The 17605-nt window shown below is 44.3% G+C and overlaps 1 protein-coding gene across 1 annotated transcript in view; it reads left to right on the top strand.

Annotated features, from left to right (window-relative positions):
• HERPUD2 (HERPUD family member 2) overlaps nucleotides 1–17605 on the top strand; it is a 196490-nt gene that overhangs the window by 96319 nt on the left and 82566 nt on the right. Inside the window, exon 6 of the mRNA XM_078688226.1 lies at nucleotides 10065–10169. Coding sequence (XP_078544352.1) covers nucleotides 10065–10169 — 105 coding nt within the window. The remainder of the gene's footprint in view (nucleotides 1–10064; nucleotides 10170–17605) is intronic.

Raw genomic sequence — 17605 nt, forward strand, 5'->3', positions numbered from 1 at the left:
ACACATGGCCGGACTGGTGCGTGCGCTCCCAACACACAATAAAGTCAGATACCTCATGAAGTTAGGAACACTTAGCCAATCAAGACACAGCACACAGTACACGCAGACTGAGGTACACATTCCTTACCAAATAAGCATTTGCAATGCAATAGCTTAAACTTTTGAAAATGCGAGACCTAATGCATTGCAAATATTTGTTTGTGTAGTAGTGCCCATGAAGCTCTTTCACATCCATGGAGGCTGCACCCCTTTCTTTAGACAAGCCGCGTCAAAAGAAAGGGGCGTGGCTGACATTAAAGTGAAACTGCGGCTTGGGGCGTTTTGACAAAAAAAAGCATTTGTTTGTCAAGTTGACAAACTGTTTTTTTTTTTTGTAAATGCACCCATGCCGTGCTTTCACTATAATAGCGTCCGCGCACCGTTCTTTAGATGTTGCTTGTCCAAAGCAAGGGGCATGGCCTCCATAAATTTGAAAGCGCCGCATGGGCCCTAGTGAACAAAAAAGAAAAATAACAAGTGCGGCCTGTATACTTAAAAAAGACAGCGCTGTTAAAATAAATGAAAGAAACTCAAATCATTAAATAAAATAGTGCTCACAACCAAGATAAAGCTGACCGTGTAACAAGACAAGCAAAAGGTCCAGTCGTTATGAGAGGTAACAAATGCAGTCTAGCCTAATAATGACTCAGAAGCCAGCGTTTATGAAGGACAATGGCACAAGCCAATTAAAAATATGGCTGGAGAGTGGGCGGGGCTTCAAAGGCATACTGCAATGCGGCATGCCTTAGCAGCAGCCCATGCACTGCCCAGGCTCAACCTAAAAATTATTGCATGAACCATTTTATTGCATTCAATGAACTGTATAAATGTCTGTCACACAGATTGTAAATTGAGACAGTCCTCAGACTCTATGCCTAACACGGTGTTCCCAGCCGCATTGTTAAGTTAAACAAACTGTTCATGTTTTTCCAAATGCCTCTTACCTCATTTTGGCGAGCCACCATTGGAGCTGATTGGTACCTCAAACCCAACTGCTTCCAAAGAAAGGGGACCTTGCCCAGACATATTCACATTTGCGCAACAAGGAAGGTGATTAATTGGATGTACTGCTTAATCTGCGGGGCAGAAGTCCGTCCTAAAGCAGCCGTCCGAGGATAAGCGACTACATCAGAACCTTAGTAGTGCATGTGGCATTTGCCAAACTAGTAAGAAGCGTAAAAAGATACCCTGGGCGCTCTGCCACTGACAGAAATCTGGCATATTACCTATTTATATGTCCTAGCTGAGTAGTCGCATAATATCAGCTATAGGTAGTCTATTTGAGGCAACTTCCCGTTGTACAGACTACTTTCTACAAGAATTTGTCAAGGGTCTTCCTTCCTACATCCAGGACACAAGGTATTTTTTAAGGAGGTTACATAATTTCTTCTGGGACAAGTCTTTTCTCTTAATAACACTAGATATAGCCTCGCTCTATATGAGCATTTCCATTGAGGATAGACTCTGGGCTTTGAGAAATTCTTAGACACAAGATCTATAAATCTGTACCAACACTTAGAAATAATCTTGGAGGTAGCTAGGTTGTGCCTTGAGAATAACTTTTTCTTGTTTAGTAAGGATACATAGAGACCAGTAAGGGGGACAGCATTGGGTACCTGCTTCACCCCCAGTTAAGCCAATCTACACATGGGCTGGCGGGAGATGCAGGTACTCAAAGTCAAGTTTGCCATAGAATGCAGGGAGTATGTTGTCATCTTGACAAGATTTATAGATGAACTATTCATCCGCTGGAAGGGCTTGCAGGAATCAACAAATAGGTTTGTGTCTGCACTGAATGATAACTCCTTAAACTTAGATTTTACTAGCACTATCAGTGATTTGCAAGTCTGTTTTTTGGACCTTGAGGTATTCATGAAGAATGAGAAAATACACACACGAACACATAGAAAACTCACGGCAGGAGACTCTATTTTGCTTTCATGTAGCTTCCACCAGCAGAAACTCAAATATAGCATCCCTTATGGGGAGCATTTACGCATGAAAAGAAATTGCAGTGAAATTTCTTCCCTGAGAGATACCCAGAAAAGACTGTCACAGAGATCTACTGAGAGAGGTTACAGCATTCAGTTTTTGAACCAAACCCAAACCAAGGTGGAGGAGATCTCCAGAAATTCAGTATTATTCCCAGAAAAAACCGGAGGATCCAAAAATGAAATAGACGAGGACGATTTAAGAATGATCACGGGGTACAAAGCCTATTATGTCAATGTGAGAGATTGCATGAATAGACTTTGGCACCCATTGAAGAGTGATCCCATAGAAGGCAGTATCGCTCCACATAACCCCCGTTTAACATTTAGAAGGGCAAACTCCATGATACAGCAATTGGTGGTGAGCAGACCAAAGGTTGTAGAAATGGAGGGTTGGCTGAGAGCCAATCCGGGTTTTGTAAAATGTCAGAAGTGTAAGGCCTGTCAACATGGCATCAATAAGAAAGAGATCCAATCACACATGCTTAAAAGTCAATGGAAAATTTTCTGCTTCTTCAACTGTAGAAGTGATTTTGTAATTTACATCTTGCAATGTTCTTGTCTTAAACTATATGTGGGGAGCACCTTTCATATGGTGCATGTAAGAATCCTCCAGAATTTAAGGGCTGTGAAGAATAATGAGAAAACGTATTCCCTTGTTAGACATATCAATGAGGTTCATGATGGAAATATCAATAAGCTTTTTTACTTTGTAATTGATTCGGTTCCAAATAGAAGAGGGTGAAATCGACTACTGAAATTAAGGCAATTGGAGTCAAGATACATCGTAAGGCTGAACACTAAGATCCCGTATGGCCTTAGCTTTGAGGAAGATATGCATGTCCACATTTAGAGGGAACCTTCCTTGGTGCCATAGACATGCAGCAGGAAATCCCAAAAGAGAGTGTAAATAATGATGACATTGAACAATGATTCATACATATTTTTTATCTTGGTATTTTTGAACTAGGAAATGGCACATCTAGTCTTAAGATAGTTAGAGCCATGCACTTGCACTTTTTCGAAATAGGACAGATGCATCTGATCAGAAAACATCAGTGAGACAATATTCCAGCAACTATCAATGTATAATTGGTGTGACATTCTGGCAGCGTACATGTAAGAATCTAAGTTAGGAACACTTGAACTTCCACTTTATTATGGATGACGTATGTCATTTTAAGAAGCTGCATACAAGAAATGCCAGCAATCCCTTTATTTTGGATATAAAATTTCTGGGATAAAGATGAGTCTACCTTATGCAATATTGCACTTGCCTTTAGGTATGATAGATTAGGCGGTCTACCATAACTATGTATAGTGAATGGTGTCATTATCCAACAAAAATATGCACAGAGTGATTAGATGAAGACAAGCAGTTTGGTACACAATTATTATTAATTTTCATTTATGTATAAGCACTTTAGCGTGATGGCAATGGTTGTACATTTAAGGACTTGCACTTTTACATTTTTTAATTTTAACATTCAATGGATCTATGCATATTCCATATCAAGTGACATTTTATAGTAACCTAGCACTTGCATTTTTATACTTCTTAAGATATGAAAATGTTATAACACCTAATGAATCTATGTCAATGATGTACTAAGCAGCAAGGTTTCATATGCACATGCACTTCAATACGACAAACTGTGTCATTCTGCAATATTTATTAACACTTTATGTCTAGCACATGCACTTTAATTAGTCAAAAGAAACGAGAATGTGCAAAAATGAATTGGAAGATTTCCAGAATAAGTTAGGGAAGATAACAGCCAAATGTTCCATCTGATTTTACATTTGAGGCATACAAAATTGATTATAAGAAGCATGAAGACAACCTCATCTGTATAACAGACATGCATCTTTTGTCGTGTTAGGAATATACAGGTTATTCTTATATTCATTTTTAATATCTAAATATATTGTAATACCCCTATAGAAGACCCATATGCATAGGTACATGCACCTACCCTATAATCATATATACATTACCAAACATATGTATTATTGTACTAAAAAGCATAATCCCATATATAGATATTTGTGTACATACGTTATACGCATATTTTGACATACATAAATATGTAACGCATAAACGTACATTTATTGTTGTATACATAAATGTTTTCTTTTTATTTATATATACATCTTATTTCCTTATAGATAAATAATCACAGGAACATAGATATATCTCATCTGCATAACCATATTACATAGGCTGACATACATTCCATCTAATGCATCCACATGCATGGATTCTCTGGATCATGAATGTTTTCGTAATGTAAAATATGTATCCAGACACATGTGAATAATTAAACATATTGAATGTTTCAAATATACCTATGTACATTCACCCACATACACACTTAAGCAGGTACATCCCTACACAGGGTCTAAAGTCCTATTGATGCACACATGCATATGTACACAACAATAATAATAATAATAATACTGATACTTGTAAAGCGCGAACAGCTACCTCACTTGGAGGTGTCCCGGTGCTATGTGAGCAGCTAGCTGAAACCAGTAGTAAAGAGAAGAAAAAGAAAGGCTAGATTTGCTGGGTAAAGAGCCAAGTCTTTAATTGCTTTCTAAACCCAGATTCCGAAGTTACAGACCGGATGGAGGGCGGTAGGGCGTTCCACAATTTCACCGTACCAGCAGAGAAGGTCCTGCCTCCAAGTCGGGCCTTTCTGGCTCGCGGGGCGTGGAGTCGAAGTAAGGAATTTGAGCGCAGGAGCCTCGCCTGATGGTAACGGGGGAGTCTCAGTTTTAGATAGTTAGGGCAGGTGCCCTGTAGTGCCCTAAAAGCCAAGGTCAAAGCTTTAAATTTGATTCTGCTTACCACTGGGAGCCAGTGCAGATCGAGCCGATTCGGAGAGACACGCTGTCTAAAAGGGATATGCTTCATCAGTCTCGCAGCCGCATTCTGCACGGTCTGCAATCGTTGAATCAATCGAGAACAACTGTTCTATATTGCGATATATACATGTGGTGCATAAATAAACGTCTATGCACATATACATAACTAAGTATATGTGTGTGTGAAAAAAAATGATATATATATATATTCATCTCGTCAGGGAGTGAATGCAAGCAGGATGCTTTCTGCCTGACAATGTGGGCTTGCACTTCTGTCAAAAATCCAGCCAAGGTTTACAATCACACAAACTAAACGGCAGTACACCAGAGCTCGTTGATTGGTTTTATTGAAATTTACGAAAGGCACATTTCAGCTAACACGTAGCCTTTGTCAAATTTTAAGTGATCCGCCCACAAGTTGGAAATAAATGATGTACAGGGTATGGACATAAACAACATACTTTTATACCAATTTCACTTCAGCATAAAACAATGCTGCAATGATCCTCAAGAAAACTCGACATTCGAGTATTTCAAATTGCAATCACAAACTATCAGCAGAGAACACAGGGCATGCGCCAAAAATGTTCCTTATATTCACTACATTTAGACCAAACGATCACGCACTAAATATTACCAGATTGTCCGAGGACTCTGTGGTCACACCGACCGAGGCATCAAAAAAGCTGTCCCTAGCAAAAATAGGAAGTGACGATCAAAACCTAAAGGTACACGGTGATCACACGAAGAACAGTACAGCAGAGTCAACACAAGACAGAAAGGACAAAGCAGCAAGTAGTAAGATGAATGCGGGCACTGAGTCGCAGAAAGAACAAACACCAAACCCACATAGCAGCCCTCGCACAGAGGGCATCATGGAAATAAATGCTTGTAAAGGCAACATGGGTAACCACCGAACAAGCGAACACACGGATTGCCCACATAGCACTGAGACAAAACATCCAGGAAAAAAAGAAGGGCAAAACAAAAAACCCATGCAGCGTGGGCCCAAACCCTGTGTCAAACTGGAAAAGCGAATGGAAGGAACAACATGTTCCTCACCGGGTAAAGAGACATTAAACCCTCAACAGAGCAAGACACAAAGCAAGGTACGAGGGAACAAGGATCGAACCAGCCTGAATGCCCAGGCAACAACCAAGAGAAACACCTATTACTACAAAAACCCCGAAAGGCAATGAAACAAAGAAATCCCCAGGTGGGACACTTAAGAGCCCACTTTCAACCTCCGCTTTAAAAATTGTTCTACACCATGGAGGCCGAAGTGTAAATATAAATAACAAGGGAAAAGCAGTCACCTGAGAAGGTGCACTGGCAACCCACATGAGGGAACGAATTCCCAAAAATAACACCAACAGTGTAATTGTGAAAGAGAATAACCAGGGCAGCAGGCCAAGGATGACAATTACACTGCAAAACGCCGAAACAAGCGCTAACCCGAATAACTGAAAACGTTTAACACAAGCACCCACCACGACGGGGCTACACAGGACAGACCATGAAGCGAGTTACGGCTGCCGGATTCGAAAGGATGTACAACACCTCCAACAGCTGCTACTAACTCCAGAATATGAATCTCAGGGGTTGCACGACACACTAAATAGGGGCAACATACTTAAACTGTTTGCAAACATCCAAGGGCTACAACACCTAAACTCAGCCCATCTACTCTCAGTGGAATTCTGTAAGTTAGACCACAACCGCAGGCATTACATTGCATGCCATTACAACGCATACCATTACAACGCATAGTACCCCTACACTATCCAACACTTACCCTACTGTTGCACCCCCTGGAGTTAGAATAGTAATTTTTACCCCTACACTATCCAACACTTACCCTACTGTTGCACCCCCTGGAGTTAGAACAGTAATTTCTGCCCCTTCACTATCCAACACTGACCTTAAATGCAATGTAATGGTATGCGTTGTAAAGGTATAATGCAATGTAATGGAATGCGTTGTAAATGTAGTTTAAAAAAATTAGTTGTAATGGCATGCAATGTAAATGTATGCGTTGTAAAGGATGTTGCGATGTAAAAACTGCGTTGTAAAGGCATGCATTGTAAATGTATGCGTTGTAACGTCATACATTCCCTTAGTAGACTTAGGCTTTCTGTATGTGATGGCTGAAAAATTATCTGTTTCATTTCCAATGACAGTATCCACTTTGAGGAGATTTCAATGTTTTTTAATTAATTTCACGATTCATCCTTATTTTTTAATATAAGTAGTAATGAATCTAGGAGATGTCGCTGCATTAGAGGTCGGTCCTTTACCTTGAGGTTTAGCTTTAAACCAGACATTTTCTTGTGTTTGACATCGTATTTTTTCTTGAGCTTGTTTAGGGACCTTATTGGGATAACCTCTTTGTTTGAAACTTTCCAAGATACTGATGTTCTCTTTCTCAAAGCCACAATCTTCACTGCAAATGCTACAAGCTCTCAGCATCTCCCCATAGAGGATGCACCATTTAAGTTGGAGTGATGGCTTCCACCGTGTAAAACGCTGTTGCCTGCAGGCTCTTTTCTATGTACACTGGTACTTATATTCTTGTCTTTCACTCGCAGGGTAACGTCTAAGTGTGAAGCTTAGATTCGATTCATTTTGCCCAAGCTTGAAGATAAAATAATTGGCGGGTGAAACATCACCATCCCACATGAAGAATAAGTCTTCAATTACGTAATCCATATAGGTATATGACAAGTGTATTCTTCATTGGTGTCAGTCCAGACCTCATGCTCCTCCCACCAGCCAAGGAATACATTTTCTCAAACAAAAATATATTGTTAGCTAGGCAAAAGGTCATCATTTGTTCAAGCATTCTAGTGTGGTCATGTAAAGAAATAGTATGACTTCTCAGATACTGAATGCATGCTTCAAACCTTCTCTTTTGTTAAAAGAAAATGTGTACAAAGAACGCACATCAGGTGTGATCATATTAGAAGTGTCCTCCTATTCCATGTCATGTATCCTTATCAGGAAATCCATACAATCGCGACAGAATGATCTTAAACCCTCCTTGTAGGGAGCCAAATAGTAAGTTTTAGGTAAAAGATTTAAACATGGTATCTTGGGAACTGACTCTCTGAGATAATTATATTTATCCTGATCTGACAAGTCCCTATTGTGCCAGTCAAGTAGCAACTCATGATATGTGTGTATGGACTGTTTGTATACCTCTCACGTTGTAGGATCATAGCAATTGATATCAGCCAGTTGCCGGTGAGCTTCCATTCTATACTCAGTAGTGTTTAATTCAACAATATTGACCCCTTTATCAAAGGGTTAATGATAATGGATGAGTCATTGGCCAGTTTCCTTAATGCATTTTTCTGACTGTATGTTAAATTATCATGTATGTATGTCTCCCCATAAAATGTAATCCATTCATGTTGCATGACACTGTGGAATGCCGAGTTGCTTTGTATACTCGTGAACCTAGGTAGGATTTCGGACGGAAGTGTATCCGTTGCTGGCACCCACATCGTCAGGGAGGAAGCAGCCTACTTGCAATCACATGTTGACTATATATAGACCGATTGGCTTCACGGCGCTGCTCAAGGAGATGCCGGAGCCCTATTGATTTAATTGTATGCTTGTGTGAACAACCATGTCTTGAGAAGTTTTCTAAACCTCAAGAGATCAGTTCAAGGTCTGATGCCCAAAGGGAGGGAATTCCAGAACTTGGGTGCCAGTGCTGTGAACCTGCAGCCACCCTGTCGCTTCAATTTGTAGGAAGGTGTCACCAACAGTTTGATATGGGCTGAGCATAGGTTGCGAGTTGGTATGTGCCTTTGAATAAGGACAGCGATGAATTTGGGACTAATGGATTTGAAGATAAGGCAGCCAACTCTGAAGCCCCATCGCTGTAAAATGGGCAGCCAGTGCAACTTCCTCATGAGGGGTGACGTTGCCATCTAGTCTGCCGGAAAATCAGTCTAGCAGCCTGATATATTATACACACAGAGTTATGTATATGTGCATATATGTTTATTTATACACTACGTAAATTATGTATATCACAATATGCAACAGTTGTTGTGTACATATGCATTAGTATGACTTTAGGTCCGAACGTACATAGGTCTACATGATTATATATTCAAATGTGCATCTGAAAATCATTTTAAAAAACATTTATGATCAGGAGAATGAATGCATTAGATGAAATGCATGTCAGCCTATGTAATATGGTATGTACAAGTAGATGAGATGTATCTGTGTACTTGACATTATTTATTCTATAAGGAAATAAGATTTATATATACATAAAAAGGTATATATACAACAATACATTTCTTTATGCTTTACATATTAATGTATGTCAAAGTATACAGCTAATGTATGTACACATCTCTGTATGCGGGGATGATTATAGGGTAGGTACCTGTACCTATGCATATTAGTCTTCAAGCTTTCCTGTAACGGTATTACAATATAGATATTAAAAATACATAAGAATAACCTGTATATTCCTACCCAGACAAAATATTTGTCGATTATGTAGATACGGTTGTCTTCATGCTTGCTATAAGTGTTGCAGTTAGGATGACTGACCAGATGTCTTCTCTTCCCCCGGAGGGCCTCAAATCTGATCCCTGAGCTACTGCAGATGACTGAAACATGTTCTGAGTTATTTAGAAAGTAATTTAGGCCTTGGCAAATTCTGCTCAGAATTTCATGTGTATAAACTATTTGAAATGTAAACAGCCCCATTTATAAAGATTGAAAATGTTGAATTCAAAGTACAGTTCCGAGATATGTTAAGATTCATTTGCTTTTCCTCCATATTTTGAAATGCTTTTCTTTAAATTGGGAAAAAATACTACATGTTAAAGGATTTCTAAAGCGCATGGCTGCCCGTAAGCGTCCCATGAACAAGCATTGGCAAAACTAATAGTTTGGCATTCTCATTATAAAGACCAGACACATTGACTTTGCCAGTGCTTGTTTCTGTCAATACCTAATCTTTCCAACCGTCTAGTGTACAATGAGGTTCTTGCAATAAGTGGATTTCCACAGTGTAAACGAAAACTTCATATAAATGGGCCATAAATTGTAACTTTGTATTAGCTAATTTAAAAATAAAATAACGAATGTTGTGTACAAACTCCGTTTCTGATACTGTTTATTACATTTCAGGTCTGTCAGAGGGCAGTCTCCTGGACTTCATCAGTATCCTGCAATTAACCACCTTCACATGATGTGGTGGCAACAAATGTATGCACGCCAGTACTATATGCAATAGTAAGCCACTTTAATCTTCTATTAGTCTTCCAGATCATTTTCTGTTTTTTTAAAATATATTTTTATTTCATTGTGATAAATAACGTAAGCATACAGCCATCGCAGCAATAACATCGGTCGCGTACGCTACATTCATCAAGGACTTCATTCACTTCAATAAATCCACATAAAATCAGTAAACAATTGAAAAACAAAGTGCTTTCCACTTCCATAACCCGACATAAATTCAGTGGCAACATGTTAGGTTCAGATCTAAAGGCCACTTCATTGTGGGATAGTATCAATGTATATATTTACAGATGACATGGGCTCATTTGAATCGTCCAATAGGTCCAAGCCATAGTATTGCATCCAGGTACGCTATACCTTATGAAATATTTGGGGGCAGCCCCTGCTGTCATACGTGGTACCTTCGGCAGCCATGTAGATATCCACCCCCCTCCTCCACTCGGGGACCGTAGGGACCTCTGCTACGCCCCATCGTCTAGGCACATCGCGCGCAGCCACCACCACTAGACTTAAGGACCGGAAGAGAAGTTGAGCCCTGGTGACATCAACATCATTTTGAATTCTAAAGAGAACAAACCTGGGGTCTACAGGTAAGGACACTTTCATGGTCGCACCCAGCTCCTCAATGATTTCCCTCCAGTAACCCTGGATAGCGGGACAGAAACTTAATCTCTCCCTACCCATCTTGTGTCATAGTGTATTCTGTGCAAGATTAAGTATTGAATGAGGCCGCCGCGCAGCTGGCGCGTCTCGAACCGGAACAAGGGGACAGTCTTGGCAGTGAGATCTCTGTGGGGGAAATACGCGCGGCCATCAAACACATGGCTCGCCGCAAAACCCATGGCGAGGATGGCTTGCCAATAGAGTTTTATGCGGCTTTTATTGATGTTTTGGCCCCGCGGCTGCACGCCGTCTATCGGGAGGCCTGGGATACTGGTACTCTCCCCGCCACTTCCCGGGAGGCTATCATAATACCTCTATTGAAACGGGGGGGGGGGAGCTGGCTCTTGCTCTTCCTATCGCCCCCTATCTATGCTCACGACTGATTATAAAATCCTGAGCAGGGTCCTCGCAACGCAACTTCTTGCCCATATGCGCTCGCTAGTTCAGCCGGACCAGGCGGGCTTTATCCCCCAACGCACCACGGCCACCTGTGTGCGCCGTTTGCTGCGGGTCATGGGAGGCGACTTCGAAGGGCTTCCAGAGGCTGCAGTGCTTTCGATTGATATCGAGAAGGCCTTCGATAGCGTGGAGTGGCCATACATGTTCCGGGTCTTGGAGGCGTTTGGGTTAGGAGAACGATTTGTGATATGGGCGGCTCTGTTGTACAATGAGGCTACGGCTAGAGTGAGGACGGGAGCCACGATCTCCGCAGCGTACCCAGTTGGCCGAGACACACGCCAGGGCTGTTCCCTGTCCCCCTTGCTGTTCGCGTTGGCCATTGAGCCGCTGGCGGCGCATGCTCGGATGGGGCAGGCCTATGTGGGCCTAGCGCTGAGGGGCGTATCTCACTACATCTCTCTGTATGCGGACGATCTGTTGCTGTTTCTGGCTGATAGTGGTGGTTCCCTACGTGGGGCCAAGCGCCTTCTTCGTCGCTTTGGCGACTTCTCTGGGCTGCGGGTCAACTGGGGGAAGTCCTGCCTTTTCCCGGTGGCTCCAAGGGACTGTGAACCCCAGATGGAGAGGAACCTTCGCTGGGAACATCGTTGCCTCCCTTACCTGGGCACTCAGATTTATCACACCCAATTGGACTTGTTAGAAGGCAACATCCACAGAGCACTCGGGAACCTGCAGGGATCCATGGGATTCTGCCGAGCCCTGCCTCTCTCGGCGGCGGGCTGGGTGGGGTTGCTGAAGATGATTGTTCTTCCTCGCCTACTATACTTGTTTCGTACCCTGCCAGTGTGGGTGCCAGCTTCGTTCTTTCGCAAACTTAGATCCCTAACTATGGGGTTTATTTGGGGAGCGGGCAGGCGTCGTGTCGCTCTGGTAACACTGATGCGTCCCAGGGCTGATGGGGGATTAGCGGTCCTGGATTTTGAGTGGTACTACCTGGTAGCGCAGCTTCAATGGCTCACCCAGGCGGTGGCATGTGAGTTTCGCGGGCCGGAGGGACCGCAGAATAGGCTGATCCCAAGGCATGTCCTCTCTTTTATAGTTATGGGCCAGAAGTTGGAGCTCGGCCACCTCACTCTCGAAGAACGCACCCTCCGTCTGTGTTGGCTCCGGAGCCACAGGCGCACGGGCTCCCCCCGCCCCTATGCCCCGGAGATTCCCCTGGGGATGAGTACGGCCCTCCCACACGGAGGGGATTGGTCGGCGTTGGCAGCCTGGGAGGATCTTGGGCTGCACATGCTTGGAGACCTCTATCGGGATGGGGCGTTGCTGACCTTTCAGGAGTTGCAGGACGCTTACGGTCTCCCGCGGGGGGACTATCTGCTGCACGCTGCCCTGGTGACCAGTATCCAGAAACACTGGGGCGGAGGGCTTGCCGAACCGGCGACCTCCTTGGGGTGCCAATATGTGGTCATGGCGGCTGGCACTTTTAAGGCTGTCACTTGTCTCTACCGGAGACTATCGACGGAGGCCATAGTACCCTTGGATGGGTAGCGTGTCAAATGGGAACTAGATCTTGGGAGGCCCATCCCCGAGACGACGTGGCCTCAGCTGGTGCGGCGCGCATGGAAGGGCACGCGGAACGCTCGGTTCCATATGGTCCAGTTTTTCACGCTTCATAGAGCGTACTTGACGCCTGTTAAGATTTTGCACTATTATGGGGGCACCACCTCCACCTGCCCGCGGTGCGGCACGGAGGGAGCTGACTTTGCCCACATGTTTTGGTCTTGTGCAATACTGACAGCTTATTGGACTGCGGTGGTTGATTGTCTGAATGCTGTCACGGACCGGCAGATAGAAGTTGACATGGGCGTTTGTCTGTTGCTCTGGTTTCCGCACACCCCCGCACGAAAGTCACTAGTAAGTTCTACGACCTGGGATTAATCCTAGCCAATCGGGCGCTTACCATGCACTGGAAGTCGCGCACCGGTCCTAGCTATGAGCGGTGGAAGGCGTGCCTCCTGCGTTGGGCGCGAGCTGAGAGCTCTCTCCGGCTGCAGCAGGCGAGACGACAAGATAACGACAGGGCATTGGAAGTGGCTAGAGCGTGGGAGGCACTGGTGACAGAACTACAGCGCCCGGTGGATAGCTCGAGTGACGAAGAGGAAGGTGTGCTATAGGACTGGAGGCTGGCTGGGAGACCCGACTTTGCAGCGGTTAGGTCTTAGCGCATGGTTGGAAAGTGCATGTAGAAGTTGTCCCCCTTGTACCGATTGATATGACAACACACACGGCTGGAAGGAGGGTATTCCTGTTTATTGCTCTAATATAGGTTGAGCGAGGCACACTGACAGGGGTGGGGAGGGTTGTTGGGGGAGGGTGGAGGGGGGGTTCAGGTCATAAAAGGCATGAATAACACAGATTGCGTTGTATTTCGGAATAGCAGAGTGTTACTATCAAGTGATATGAGATGTTCCCACTTTGATAAGAATGCCAATAAAAATTATATTTACAAAAAAAAAGGCTTCCATAGGTTCTGAAGTGCGGGGGGGGGGCTTACTGCTGCTCCTGGTCGCCCCAGCCATCCACAACTTGTACCATGGTGCTTCTGCACTTCTGGGCCTCGCATACGAAATATTGAAATTAAGTGGCATTTGTATTTTGTATTTTGGAATTTTATAAAGCGCTAGTTACGCTCACTGGCGTGTCCCTGCGCTGAATTGCTAAAAATGAGAAGAGTGAGGGGGTGGAACTAGGGTAGTGCTAGGCGGAACAGGTATGTTTTAAGGGCTCTGCGGAACATAGTCTCGGAGGGTTCGAGACGAAGTTCAATCGGCAGTGAGTTCCAGTGCTTGGCTGCAAGAAAACGGAACGATCTTCCACCCATCCTGGCTCTGCGTATTTTAGGAACCTTGACAAGGCCAGTGTCCGAAGATCTAAGCGTTCGTTCTGGTCTATAGGGGGTAATAAGACCGTTGAGAGGAATGGGTGCCCTGCCTCCTAGAATCCGGTGGCACACACATAGGGCTTTAAATTTGATCCTTTGACAGACTGGTAACCAGTGGAGAGATTTTAAGGCTGCTTTAGAGGAAGTGCGTCTCGGAAGCCGTAACACCAGCCTGGCCGCATCGCATATGAAATATTGAAATTAAGTGGCCCCAGTGCCTTCTGGGGCATGCCTTTTCTTTCTGGCTATTCCTTTTATGAAGAAACTGCTTCACTTTACGAAATGGATTTTTTCCTCATTTTTTGATAAATAAAAAATGTTTAAAAAAAAGAAAAAAAAAGTATTGAATGAGGCGGAGTCTTGCTTTAATAGCTACCTCTCTAGGGTGCAGTAGGGCTGCCTCCCAGTCCGCATTTTCCAGAGCTCCGAAATCCTTCTCTCGCAGTCTCCCAAGATTATCTGGTTGTTATTTATCGTTTTATATGTGAGAGAAACTGCTTTGCTTGTAAGTTCCTCCTTTAGTAACCTCCCCTCCAGTGGTGCGTGTTTGGATAAGCCCACACATATTATGCTCTCAGCTAGCCATGCATGGCGCTGTTGTGCATACTTGATGATTTGGGACTAGTGTAGCCCATATTCAGTACAGAGAGTCGGCCAAGACTTAAGTTCCACTTTGTCGACAATGTCACCTATCGTTGAGATACCCACCAAGTCAGAGGCCGATTATTCGAAGCATCCCCCTTTCCATTATGGTGTTGCCTTGGTAACCTTGTGTCCATACAATAGATCTTGTGATCCTTTCCCATACTTCCCGGGTTACCTGTGTCGCGGGAAGCAGTCCAGAAACTCCCTTTTCTCCGTAGATGTAGTGCAGATGAGTGTGGGGTTCCAATAATTCCTGTGTTGTATGTGCCCATTCGTTAATAGGGATTACATTTGCAGCCACGTAATTAGCCTCTGTATATGGCAGCACTATTCCTCCATGATAAGAGTTCCATTTTAGTGTTTTTGGGGCTATTCTAGGATGACCTTCATGCCATAGCAATGACTGCATGTCTCCAACCAGTCAGGCAAACGCCATCTGAGCGAGTGTATGATAGGTATTATGAAGGGTGCAAAGCAGTTGCAGTAGGGTAATCATTTTATAAACGTCTGCCTGCCCGAGCAGGGAGAGGGTGAGATCTTTCCATCTCTCTGCGTCTTCCTTAAACTTTGACAACACTTTTCCGAGATTACCGTTTCTACATACCTCTCTATGAGGAGTGATTTAAAATAACTAGATATTGAAAGCCTTTACCAGACACCTTTAAATCCCCGGGCAGAGGCGCCCATGTTACTTTCTGGCTGGGACAGTACAACTTAGACTTATTTCACTAGATATTATGCCCGGAGTGTCTCCCATATTCTTCTATAACACAGAAAAGGACAGGTATGGTTGCCTTGGGGTTTGTGACATAAAGAAGAATATCATCTGCATAGAGGGAGATCTTTTCTTTTGTATCATCAGTGGAAGTGATCTTGAAACCACGTATCTCCAGATGTCTGCGTATAACACATGACAAGGACTCCAGTGTAAGTGTAAAAAGGATTGGAGAAAAAGGACACTGCTGCCTTGTTTCCCGACCATTGGGGAAGTCTGAAGGCAGTTTACCATTTACTCTTACGAAGTAGTTGGTGTCTTATATAATAGTGCAACCCAACTCCTAAATTTTGATCCAAATCTTACTAACTTTCAGTCCAGGAATGGCTAATGCACTGCGTCAAAATCTTTTCCTGCGTCCAATGACACAGATATGTGTGGGACATCCCCACCCCTAACCCTCTGTGACGAACTGCTACCAAGTCAGACTGAAGCACCGGGCACTACAGCGGAGCACTTTCTCTGTTACCTACGTCCGTGTCCTCTCCTCTATTTTCAGACCACGACTATGGAGAAGGATGTGGACTGTTCCTTTAAGGAACTCAAGCTATGGGATTCATTCCCCGGTCATGTGACTAGGTCATGTGATCTAGTCAGCACCAAGAAGGAAGAAGCGGGTCTTTGCTGGCATTCGTCTGGAGCAGCGAGGGCGGAAGAAGGCGAGCCAAAGGAAGAAGAGAGGAGTATCCAGACCTCCTTCGTGACCCCAGGGCTGCAAGGAGCGACGGTACCCCAAGGTGTGGAGACAAGGACCCCCGAACGGGAAAGCCAGCACAGAGGTGTCGGGGAAGAACCAGAGAGGGAGCCGGACCCTATTCGGCACCACGCAGGCGGCAGCAGCGTCCCAGCTGGGACGTGGCTACACAAGGTATGGCGCTTACTCGAAACCATATGGGGGAAGGGGGCCAGGGCCGCCAAGGAAGGGGCGGGTGGAGGGAGCGCAGTACAACAACGCACTAATGCTATTTGGCCTAAAAAACTGCACGTAAACGCTGTTGCAGAAAGAGCAGCCGAGAGCACTGGTGCCGGTATCGGGTGTTATCTCCCTTCACTCTTTTCCCCCTTATCAGAGCTTAGAACCACAGAGCCACGTCCTTACAGAGTTTTTTTCTGTTTTGTTGTTTTTGTTCTTATGTTTGGTCGCTGACATTCCGGTGGGAAACCCCCACCCCAACCCCCCCCTACAAGCACGGGACAAAGGAGAAGGCCGTAACTCTCCCACTCTCTAATGTAAGAGAGAGAAGACTGCACCTGTCCCTAAAAGACCCCGACAAAAACCCACTGAACAGACGACCTGTATACAATACTCCATAAAACTGTTGTCCTACTAATAAAACAAACCCAACTTGATTATCGTGTCCGTCTGCTTCTCCACCACGCCACACCCTCATTAGCCAGTTGTGTCCTGCGAAAATTCTGGCATTTAGCGCGACCTGGCTTGAATCAAGACTGGTCGTCATGGATGAGAGATGTAATATGCTTCAAGAGGCGGGTTGTCAGGACTGTGGCCAATATCTTGACGTCAGTATTTAATAGGGAGATGACGCAATATGAGTTGCATCTGTTTTGGGGTTTGCCGCCTTCATGTATAGCCACAATCGTGACTGTCTGTAGGTCATGGAGGTGAATGCAATACTTATATGCATCTTGGTAGAGACACAGTAGGTGGAGGCCCGGAAGGTGTATGCACCATTTGTACAGTTCATCAGGTATACCATGTGGACCTTGGGTTTTCCCATGTCGTAGCTTAGCCACTGCCTCCTGTGTCTCTGTCAATGTCCGGTCTGCCTCTAACTCTTTCGCTTCTTCGTCCACCAGCACCGGGGTCAAAATGGCCGCCAGGTAATCCTCTATCTCCGAAGTACTACTATGTGAGTGTGTCTCATAGATTTTCTTGTAGTATTCTGCAAAGGCACTAGAGAGTTGTCGTCTACAATATCCCTCACCCTTCTGGCCTGCGTTTCTTTTTTACTAAGCCAGGCCAGGAGTTTCCCAGCCTTA

Source organism: Lissotriton helveticus, chromosome 4_1 (genome assembly GCF_964261635.1).
Source record: "Lissotriton helveticus chromosome 4_1, aLisHel1.1, whole genome shotgun sequence".
Classification (NCBI taxonomy): Eukaryota; Metazoa; Chordata; class Amphibia; order Caudata; family Salamandridae; genus Lissotriton; species Lissotriton helveticus.